At 37.8% G+C, this 12,158-nt stretch overlaps 1 protein-coding gene across 2 annotated transcripts in view; it reads right to left on the bottom strand.

Moving 5' to 3' along the window:
* The window catches only part of NUP133 (nucleoporin 133), a 60,598-nt gene that overhangs the window by 12,093 nt on the left and 36,347 nt on the right, over positions 1 to 12,158 (bottom strand). For both annotated transcript variants that reach the window (XM_050949034.1, XM_050949035.1), the window contains exons 17-21: positions 10,193 to 10,292; positions 5,830 to 6,081; positions 4,350 to 4,483; positions 2,985 to 3,143; positions 1,650 to 1,785 (exon numbers count right to left, since the gene is read on the bottom strand). In XM_050949034.1, the coding sequence (XP_050804991.1) occupies positions 1,650 to 1,785; positions 2,985 to 3,143; positions 4,350 to 4,483; positions 5,830 to 6,081; positions 10,193 to 10,292 (781 nt within the window). The remainder of the gene's footprint in view (positions 1 to 1,649; positions 1,786 to 2,984; positions 3,144 to 4,349; positions 4,484 to 5,829; positions 6,082 to 10,192; positions 10,293 to 12,158) is intronic.

Consider the following 12,158-nt stretch of genomic DNA (forward strand, 5'->3'; position numbering starts at 1 on the left):
TGTATCTGTAAAAAGAACAGGAGCACTTGTGGCGCCTTAGAGACGAACAAATTTATTTGAGCATAAGCTTTTGTGGGCTACAGCCCCCTTCATCGGATGCATAGAATGGAACACACAGAAAGAAGATATACAAATACATATAGAGAACATGAAAAAGTAGAAGTAACCATACCAACTGTAAGAGGCTAATTAATTAAGATGAGCTATAATCAGCAGGAGAAAAAAAAAAAAACTTTTGTAGTGATAATCAAAATGGCCCTTTTAGACAGTTGACAAGGTGTGAGGATACTTAGCAAGGGGAAATAGATTCAATATGTGTAATGACCCAGCCACTCCCAGTCTCTATTCAAACCCAAGTTGCTGGCACATGATGGCATATATCACATTGGTAGATGTGCAGGTGAACAAGCCCCTGATGGCGTGGCTAATGTGATTAGGTCCTATGATGGTGTCATTTGAATAAATATGTGGACAGGGTTGGCATCAGGCTTTGTTGCAAGGATAGGTTCCTGGGTTAGTGTTTTTGCTGTGTGGTTGCTGGTGAGTATTTGCTTCAGGCTGGGGGGCTGTCTGTAAGCAAGGACTGGTCTGTCTCCCAAGATCGGTGAGAATGAACTTTTTCATGTTCTTTGTATGTGTATATATATAGATATCTTCTTACTACTATATGTTCCACTCTATGAATCTGATGAAGTGGGCTGTAGCCCACGAAAGCTTATGCTCAAATAAATTTGTTAGTCTCTAAGGTGCCACAAGTGCTCCTGTTCTTTTTGCAGATAACAACAGGAAAGGAATGATTCAAGAACAGCCATAAATAGGTACTAAAACAAAAACAAAATACTATTGTATTAGAGATTGTGTGAAGTATGTTATAATGCTCCCCCTGGCATTGTAATTGTAACACATTATATATGTGTGAAGTATGTTATAATGCTCCCCCTGGTCAGCAATATTACAGCAGTTATTCATAACGAATCTTTCATGAGCCTTTCCACAATCTGGTAGTAAAGATACAGCAACAGTTACTATCACTGGAAAGGTATACTACACTTTAAAAACTGGAGCAAGGTTCCAGGACCTATACAGCCACTTGGAGAGGGGACAGGTGCTCTCAACCTCAGTGCGTTTTGAATTAAAGTGTTATGAAACCATTTCCCTATCAAAAAAATTAAGTGATATATTAAAAAAAAAAATGACAACCTGAGTAACAGTACACATGCTTAGACTTTCACATTGCAAATATACTAATAAAGGAAAACTGAAAGGCTTTTAAAGCTCCAAAGGCTTTCTCTTCCAACTAGATGAGGGCATGTAGCAGCACCATGCAACCTCAACTCCAAAGGCAGTCGACACCATACACCATCAGGCTCCAAGAAATGATCAGAGGTGGTTTTGAGTTTTTGTTTTTTAAAATTGCAGTAGTTTTATTAACCTATTTACCAGAGGAGATGATAGTGCCTTTTAAAAAATAACTATACACCCTTGAACTAGGGTCCAAATTTTCCAGTGACACTGGACAACAATGATGGTGAAAACTTCCAAAGACGCAGCACTAAGGATTTAACTTTACCACATGTAACACTAATAAGATTCTGATTAAAGAAATTCATCATCTTGCTGTTCTCTTTGCTCTGCTCTTTATTTCTTACCTTCTATTTTTTCTTGCAATAAGTCCTCAGAAAAGTCAGATGCCAATGCAGCTAGTTTACTCAAGCCAAGAAGAGTTTTCTTCTTTGCAAAATATCTGGTCTCCACATTTGCCAAAGCCTGCAGTGTTCTGTGAGCCTAAAGTTAAGAAGGGTATTAGAAATAACATCGAAGGCACAGGGAGAAAGAGAATAGATGGACTCCTTTAGAACTAAAGCCTTATGGCTATTTTTTCTTTAACCCCCGCCACAAGTTTTTATAGGCTATAACACTCCAAAAAAAATGTCGCACAACTTGGAAACTGAAGTTTTGCATTTTGTTGTTTAGGACATGTGGCAAGAAGACTTCATTACTGATGCAAAAGTGATATTAATAAAATTATTGTAACTTAATTGTTTTAAGTTGTTACAAACTTGTCTGCGTCTTTTAATACATATAGCTACAAGAATGTTACTGTAAGGATGGTTGGAAATGTAACAACACATATGTTTCACTATCAGGGTAGAGGTATAATTTAACTCCCACTGCTACAAATCTCTATTAACTCAGTTTATATTGACGATTTTTAGGTCCTTTGGTTTACAGAGTCATTGAAACGGACATTACAGATCTATAATGCATGAGTGAAGGCTATGTTATTCCGTATTTTATACAAGAAATGTACATATGGGTTGAAATTAATAGTTTCTGGTTAATGGCTGGGAAAACAAACTAGCACCACAGAGTTCCACTCAGGGGGTGGATGAAGGGAAGTGGTCCATGAATCAAGAAAAATGAATGGGAGGAGACAAGGAAGAGAACAGTGAGAAGTAGGGGGAGGAAAATTTGTCAACAAACTGGGCAACAAAGATCAAAATTTCAAAGATACTCGCCACAGAAATCAACCTGAATGTAGTAGAAGCCAGTTTCAAGACCTATATGCACATTACTCATGTTCATCATTTAAAGGTAACCTGTAAATAATTTTAAAAATTGGACCAATGACCTTTTTTTTGCTTCTTTATGATGTACAAGAAAAATTGGAAAGGATTATTTAAAAACAAACAAAAAAACCCAAAAGATTTACCACCTTTTAAAGCATCAAGAACGTCAACTTTGGGTTTCCCTGATTTTGCTGAAAGACTTATTGAGGGCGTTAGGAAATATTCATTGGGAATGCTTTTACTTTAATTGAAGGCGTGAAGGGTGTTGTTTTAATAAAATCTTCCTTGATCCAAAATATTAGTCAGTGACATCAAAGAGTCGTGACTAGTACACCCTTACACATCTATGTGTATTCAACAAATTGTTAGTTTTAAAACAAACATTTCAGTTAATTTTATATGAAAAAATCCTACCTTTTCCAAATCTTGACTATTGATTTCATGTAACCAACTGAGATGCTCATGAGCTTGCAAGAAACTGGCCAGCTGTCCATGCTGAGCAATAGGCTGAGATAACAGCTTTCCTCGCTTTCCTTTTTCTAAGTACCAACGAAACAGGAAATCTGAAAAATTCTAAAGATTACAAGAGATGTTAAAAACTGATGTCAGTTTTTATGTCCAATTTAGTTTCAACACAAATGTTATACAGACCACAGGTGGTTAGAACATGGATTTACCTGCTCAACAAAAGCAGAGGAAAAAGTGTTTAACAAAATCCTAGTGAAAAAGCCAGTGTTTTGATCAAAAATATAAGTGTCTATGGAAGAGGATCTACACCATTCTCTACATACTTTAATCTATAAGCAACTCAATATTTTTGTCTCAAAAGGAACATCCTTAGTATGAACTTTAGTTGTTACAGATTACATCTTTGCTCTTGTAAAGTTCATTGCCATCAATAAGCAATCTGAGTAGGCAGCAAAAGTAGAATATTAGTTTGGAAGTCTGCCACAGGGCTCTGAGTGGAGAATTTTGCCCCTCGTTATGAATTATTCTCACACGCAGAATCATTGTCCATAAAATGCATTCAAGACTGTGATCTATTAATTCTCAAATTTCAAACTGTGTACACATTGCTTATGATTACCACAGAGTTTTACTATATTTTGACCAAATTATTTCTAACTCAACAGTTATAATAAAAACAAAAGGATTCTTTTGTTTGTATCTTTTTGGTGTGATATATAAAACCACTGTAAAGAATCACCTTTTTATAAGGCTTTAAATTAGATGCATGATTGTGGAAGTCTCTCACACACTTGCAAAGACAGAAGGCTCCAGAACACTACAAGTAACTTTACCCTGTGCGTGTACTTGCAAGACTTAGAAATAGATTAGGATTGAACATATGTTATGTAGTACAGGTGAGTCAAACAATTTAAAACATTTTACTTTATTTCCAAAATGACTCAGAAGAAAATGACTAAAAATGATAAAAACTGTTAGTAGTAACTAAACTGACTACTGAATCTCCTGTTTAAAATTCATATCCTGAAGCTAACAGAATATCAGAAGAGGGATACCACCCACTAAACAAGTTTAAATCCCATTTCTAGATACAATCTTTTTGTTCAGCAAGATTCATTTTACTTTTGTACCACTTAGAATGGAGAATCAAAAAAGTAGGAAAATAATTTTTTAAATATAAAAATGACCTAAGATATCAAAGTCTATTAACTGGATTTTGAAAGCCTAAAATTACCATCAGTGTTTTGTTGGCAAAGATTTATCTCCCATCTTACTGCAGAACAATGTCTAAATGAGTGAGAAAAAAGTTACCTGATCTGCAAACTGCGTCATATAACGTTGTAGTCTGGCCTGATTATCTGTCTGCTCACACATTTGTACCAAGATATCGAAGTCACAATACTTCTCTGCTAAAGCAGCTGCCAGCTGATACTGTCCTAGGGAAACTAGGGAACCCAAAAGAGAAACAAGTCAATCAAACACACACTGTCTGTAAGAGGATGCATGCTGTTTTGGACCACAATAATAAAAATAATTCAAAATCACTGCAATATAAAAATAGTTGTATATCAAGTATGCATTTATTTGTGCTTTCAAACCACAACTGATGTGCATGCTTATGTAAACATGCATACACATGTAATATATACAGTAAGTAGCACAATAAATCTGGAAAGATTTTCAGAGCCACACAGGCCTGTTAGGCATCCAGCTACCTCTGAAAGTAAGCACACCACTCCCATTTAAACCTTTGAAATTCTTTGCTTTCATAAATATTTACAGTTCATAATCAGGTATCGCCAAAAGTGAGAAAGTAACAAGACAAGACATTTTGTCAATGTACAAAACAATTATGAGGATTACTAGATTTATATACACAATATGTTATTGGTCACTTCGATTTTGATCCAAGTAAAGTCAAGAGAAATGAGATTCAAGGGCCATCAATGTTTTGTTAAGGAAATTAAAGCTTTAAACTGAATACAATGCTACAGAGCTTGTATATATTTACACACTACCAGAATATATGTATGTTAGTATAAAAAGACTAACACATGCAATTTCTTTTGTTAGCAAAGACTTCCCTAATTATAATTTTAAAAGCTGATGGATTTAATATTCAACTGTTCTATTAATTTAATTCATTTTAAGCCTAAAAAATCAGATTAATAAATTTACCAAATATTGTGCTACCTATTATAAGTGAGCACTGTTTCCAAGATTACATTATTCAACCCAAAATATTTTGGCTACATCAATGCTATAATTATTTATGATTAAGCTATGATTATTAAAATAATATATAATCAACATTATACAATTAATATTTATGCTGTTTGATGAACGTACTGCTTGATAAATATTCAAACAGATCTATGGCTAAGTGGCAACAAAACAGACTTATTTAGAAATATATTTTAAAGCTATTTTCATCTGACACTGTCAAGTCATATCAAGTTCCTGGCATCAGGCTATGCAATAAGTAATTGGAAAGAATGCACTGAATTTACAATTCAGGAAGGAGACTTCTGTCTGCTACATAGGTTTGATTTAGGATCATTACAATAAGAATTCCATTTTCTTCAATCTACTTCTATAGCTAACTTCCCCATTAAATAGTACAAACAAACCAACAACTAATATGCTGCATATAAATGTAATTTTACTCTAGATATGGAACAATTTTTTATTTTTTTTTACTTTCTGTATTTGCTTGGATCCAAACATTCCATACATTGTTTCCTAGATGAATGGTTAATCCTTACACAAAAGAAAAGAGATCAGCACTTACGAAGAGGAGACAAAAGTTCCGATCTTTTCTGAACATATTCCATTTCCAGATTATTGTATCTATCTTGATCAGCAGGTCGGTCCACGGATTTAAGCTGAGAAACAAAGCCATCTAGAAAGCAATCTAACAACGCCACCAACTGTTCAGCCACAATGCTACGGAGGTTACTGTCCACTTGAGGATAAACAACCTTCAGAATAATTCCATGCTGACGTATTATTGCTGTTCGTATGCCAGCTGGACCACTAGATGCTTGGAAAGATAAAAAACAGTAAACATTTACAAAATTAGATTCTATAATTAGCTTGTGACTTAATATATTATGACAGTATGAAGGGAGCACAATTATAGACATTAAAGCAGTGGCTCTCAAACTTTTTTTTTTTTTTTTTTTTTTTTTTTTTTACTGGTGACACCTTTCACATGTCAAGTCTCTGAGTGCGACCCCCCCATATAAATTAAAAAACATTTTATATATTTAACACCATTATAAATGCTGGAGGCAAAGCAGGGTTTGGGATGGAGGCTGACCCCATGTAGTAACCTCACGGCCCCAAGGGGTCCCGACCCCCAGTTTGAGAACCCCTGCATTAAAGACAGACAGATACACCACCACATGCAATATATCTAGAAGACTGTAGTGTTTCTCACATTTTCAGTGTTTACTTTGTGCTTCTGTCAGTGCCTACATGTGCACTAGAAAAGCATGAGAAGTTATCACACTGGTACAGTACTCTAGGAACCCACAGGTACACAATTCCCCAAAGGGTGTTTAAAGGGAACACGACAAAAGTGGAGCTGCTGCTGTCATAGTCCAGCTGGCTGCTGCTTTTTCACTATTTTTAACTGGTATAAATGGCATAATTTCTGAAGTTCTATATTAATTTTTAAAAAAATTATACACAATGTAAAGATCTCACAGGAGCAAAAGAAGGTAAGAGAGCAGTGGTAGAAAAGGTGTCCTTCCCCTCTCTGTGATCCCTAGGCAGAACTAAGCAGTAGGGAAGTAGTGTACAATTATGAGCTAGGGAGGGAGCTTTTTCTTGGGACATTTCCACAGAGCTGGGGAAATACAACAGGATCCGGCTAACACCTCTTGAGAACTTCCAAAGGTAAACAAATAGCAGGGGAATCTTTTGCCCCTCAGTTCTCGTCAACAAAGCAGGAATGTACTGGAAGGCCAGAGCAGATGGAACAGGAGGCACATAAGCTTCTGTGAGAAGCAGATAGGAACCTGTTTGAGCGGAAGAGGGCCTGGGAGCTGGAAATGGCTTATTCAGAGCTGTGATGGCTATGTTTACCGCTGCTGGTGTGACTCAAATACCAGTGGGGAAACAGAAAATATGGAGAAAAAAATATAAAGAACATCTGAAACACTCAGTGTAGAATGCACTATCACATTGCAAATTTCAGCAACCCAGAAAAAAATTGCAATGAAATTAGCTATTTCTTTAAAGTATTCCCATTTTTCTTTTACATTATTAATACTAAGCATTAATTCTAATCTTCCCATTTTATCCACAAGTTAACTCTGAGCCCCTAACTTCTTATGCCATATGTACAATAAAAACCAAGTACAACTAAAGCAATTTTGCTTTTAAGTAATCAACCAATTTACATACCATAAATATGTTGACATGCTGACACTGACACATACTAAAATTGTAACTGATTACAAGAGATTTGATGAGCAGTAGGAAAAAAGGATTTCTTTCAATCCAATCAATAAAAAAATGAAAAATTTATATTGGGATTTTTTTGGACCTGTTTTATTTTAACAATTTAATTTTAAAAAGTATAAAGATCAGAAAATATTCTGAAACCCTTGTTATGAGGCACTGCAAACAACTCTAACTACTACAGGACAGTTTTAGTCTACCAAACTGTTTGTCACAAGATTCTGCATGCATCGACACAGCACACTCCAACACAGAGAGGCCTTAATCCGCAAAATATTTCCCAGAGTTACTATTCATGCCACTGCTAATTCAGCTGCACTGAAGGGTGCCCTGACAAACAAGCCTTCAGTGGCTTCCAGAGATTTTAACCTGTGCCAAGTAAACACTTCTACTGGAGAGGCAGCAAATATACATGAGAAAAGAATCAAACGAACAAGTGACTTAGAGATCAGAGCAGTAGAGGTTGCAAGAGCGAGGAGGAGAATAAATGTTATGTCCTCTCCCATAGCATTGGACTTTAATAGTAACAATATTCATCACATTAAAACAAGTATTTTCATCTCATCTTCCGCCTACTCCTCTACTTCCTCCTCACATTTCTCCCCCCCTTGTTCCCTCTGGAGACCTGCTTTGCTGACTGGCCTAGTAAGGGAAACTGGGGAAGGTGATCTAGGTCATTTGCAGAAAGGGTGTGAGTAGCTCTTAGAGCCAGATGCCCAATAAAGCCAGAGCGGTAAGCCAAATGGATATAGCTAGGCAGGTGCTGAGGCTCAAAGGTGATGTTTGCAAAGGAACAGGTTGAGGGGGGAAATCTGAACATCTGGAGAGGGGTCCTTGCTTGATGCTATCAAGAAAGAAGGGGTGGGTGGGAGAAGAGGAAGAAGAGTATATTTGTCCTGCAGGTGGTTATGACCCCTCTCTAATGAGATGGACAATACTGGTGTTGCAGGCTTGATTCTTTTTGATACTGGGAAGGTATGTGCTGGTAGCACTGGTAACCAAGCTGGTACTGGTGGCTCAAGGTCTGTAGTTGAACTATCTACTGGTACTGAATCAGTATTGGGTCTGGTACCAAGGGTCTCGGTGATAACAAGGAGTTATTGCCAGTAATGAGTTTTGGTATTGGGAGTGGACCTGATTTTGCTTGGAGCTGGGTGGAGCAAAGAGTCTGCCCATGCTAGGCAGTCTGAACTGATTAGACTTTTTGGGTCAGTTAACAAGAGTCAGAAAACCCATGACTTTTTTTTTTTGTTCTCTCTGGGAAAGAGGACTGCCACATTGAGCCATCCTTAGAAAGTAGCTTAGATCTGCCCTGCCTTGAAGTGGTGTAAGTGATACAGGGCTTCGGCACCAAGCATGCAGCCAGTGCTGAAATCGGTTTGGGGGGTCGAGAGGAGCTGAAAGGGTTGATGCCCTTTTCTTGATACGTAATGGGAGTATCCATACCCCAAGGGGTGCTGAAGGAAGAGCATCCCTTTTTGGAGTTTGAGAAGCATTTTCAGAATCTTGTGACTTGCTTCAACAGGTAGAATTTTAACTAAGTATTTATGGAGAAGTGGTTCTGACAGAGAAGAAAGACCTGAATACAGAGCAATGGTCCAGGACATGGCTGTCGGCCAACCAAGAGTTATCTACCATGCCCAACCGGTTAAGACTGAGTCCATTACGTGATGGGCATAGCTCGAAGCCAGATAGTTTGGGCTTAGCCATTAAGCATGGAGAGATCTCAGCTCATAATAGTCAGAAGAAAAAAAATTAATACACTAAAATAACAGAACACTTAATAGACTGCCAACAGGACAAAAATATCATCTTAAAAACTAACTGGACTAGCTACATTAATTATCAGTTTAGAAGAAAAGGCACTATGAGGCAGATTGCAGCAGACACCACAGAGATAAGTCTTGCTGCCATGGATGAGAAGTGGGAACAGAGGTGACCAAAGCCAATATGATCTATATATGCTCTTGGACATGGGGTCATCATGGCATGCAGGACAGACATAACGCCAACGCGTCCTGCTGTTCGGAAGATGTTGATTTTGGGTACATGAGACACATGCATACCATAAGAGGAGTCCACATGGACAAAAGCAGGAAGAAAGACTTTAAAATGTTTACATTACAAAACAAAACTTGTTCTGACAAGTTTTCACAGCATTGCATCCTCGAGTAGCAAAGCACAAATACTCAACAAAGAAGCAAAGTGGGCAACTGTCAGTTTTTTACTCTTGATAGGGAGCCCTGAACACTATCTGCCTGTTTTAAACAGAGCAAGATTAATATTTTATGCTTTATTTGAAAGTTATACAAAAAAAATCATGATCTTGTCAGCTGGAATCAAGACACCCTAAAAACAAAAATTATTCCTGCCTCCCAACTTTTGGCACCTTTGTTTTGTAGCCAGATTCTCAGTATCCAGTGCAACAAGCTTAAAGGAATATCATCAGTAATGGAGAAACCAACCATTCATCAACAAACTAAACCACTAGGTTCTACTATCCATATGGATATCTACATTCAAGCTTAGAATAGCACATAACAGCACTGTTCAGTTTAATATTCACAGTTTGAGCTAACGCAAAGATTTCAGAGGATACAGTCAAATGTTCTGAAAAACATTAACAGTATTTGCTAATGTTTTAAAACCAATATTAATTTGCTTAACATTTTCACTATTCTCACCTGTCCATGGAACATATTCAGGTTCTCTTTCTGGGAGCTCTCCTGTTTTATATAAAGAGGCTCTAGATTGGCGATACTGGCTGGCAGCTTGTAGCATATCCTGCACAACATTAAATGGACACCTTAAAAACTGGTCAATGTCACAAACTTGCCACATTTTCTCTTTTAATCACCTTTTTCCTGTGTCAATTTTTTTTCACCCTTTACTGCTACATGCAACTCTGAAACAGGAGAGTATGAAGAGGCCTAGCAAGAGCATTAATGTATACGCCCAGGAGCTGTAAATTCTCTACTATGCACATGTTATCAATAGTCTCTCCCAGGCTGCTAGCCATCCTGCTACTTTTAAGGTTCCCATGAAGAGTAGTTCAAGAGGGAAAGTCACCATGTACCCTCAATTCCATGCCAGTACTTCAGCCACCTTCTGAGCTCAGAGGATGTGGCCAACTATCCACTCCCTGTCTAATACTGGTCTTTCTCCCTGCTCCTGTGCACTGCTGCAGTTCATGGCAATCACTTCATCATCTCCTTCCTGCTAAAAGGATGAGAAGTAAAGGTGGCAATCCCCCCCAAAGCTCCCACTTCTATGCTGGCTTCCAGAGACTATTAAGAGCTCCACTAGGAAATGGAGGCCCCCCCCATTACGATTTTACACTGATTTCGGTGCCTCCCAGCTCTGTGAAGGGGTTCATCTCACCACCTCGAGGTCTGTGGAGGCATCCAAACTCCTTCAGCTCCATTAAAAGATCTGGTGGTGATCGTGAGCCTAAGTGTATCTCCCTCCACCTTTCTTCTGGATCCATTGTAAGGTAAAGAGGGGTGGTTAAAACTAACATGACCTTGCTTTTCATTACTTTCCTTTCTGCCTCCCTGCAGTAGTTTGGGAAAGGAGACTTTCCAAGCCCCACATACTGACACAGCAACACTTCACGAATTGCTGTTATTGTTAAGCAGACTCTTAAAATGCCTGGAGAAGTACGTGCATTATAAGCTCTTCCAGAACAGTGCTTGAGTTGTGATATCATGGTCTTGTTCAAGAGACCAGGAAGAAGTGAAACTGACCAATACAGAGGTACACCTTTACACAAAGCTCTGTCAAATGGACAAACTTGGGGAAAAAACAAATCAGGAAAAATGTTTGAGCTCTAGTAATTGGGCAGGGCAGATGTAGTGGAACAAAAAGGAACTCAGACCGAATCAGATCATCAGGACCATCATAACAAAGGAAACAAATCCAAAATTTGGGACTTAACAGGGAAAAAGAAGGCCAAAGTTGGTGATCTGACACATTACTGGGGTCAGTGCCTCTGATTTTCTGGGACTTGAGCTGCCTAAGCACTTGGTTTCTGTCAGAATTCTGAGAGAAATTGGCTCTCAAGATAACATATGGTTCATTACAGTTGTGTTACTCTGCTCTGACAAGATCTTGGAATATGATTCTATATTTCTGGAATATATCCATGCCAGCCTAGAAAGTTCAGTAAGCTTTTATCTAGTATGACACTTCTAGGACTGGAGACGAAAAGTCATATAATTAAACAGATGATGGACATTAACTCCATGTGAAGTAGTCAGAATGAGGCATACCTTGTGTTTGCATTGCTGGATGGATTAAAAGTGGATTAAGTTGCTTTGGATATTTTCCCTTTTTTGTGATACCACTGCTAACAAGGTCATATTCAGCAAGTGTTTTGTCCCTCTTGTCAAGAGAGAGATACTACTATATTTGTATAGACTAGTACAGAATGTACATAGAGTGTGACAGGCAACTGGTGAGTTTTATTTTTCCCGTTTGTGAATTTCCCTACGTATTTCCATTTTACACTGTGCTTGGATACTGAAAGGAAGACGAGGCACCTAACGGATCCTCCTTAAAACTTTTTTTGTGCATTTTCATATTAATTAATGGGTAGTTCTTCTATTTGGGCAACTTGTCTATGAGAACTACCCATGTTACTGTACTGAG

The sequence above is a fragment of the Gopherus flavomarginatus genome, chromosome 4 (assembly GCF_025201925.1).
Source record: "Gopherus flavomarginatus isolate rGopFla2 chromosome 4, rGopFla2.mat.asm, whole genome shotgun sequence".
Taxonomy (NCBI): domain Eukaryota; kingdom Metazoa; phylum Chordata; order Testudines; family Testudinidae; genus Gopherus; species Gopherus flavomarginatus.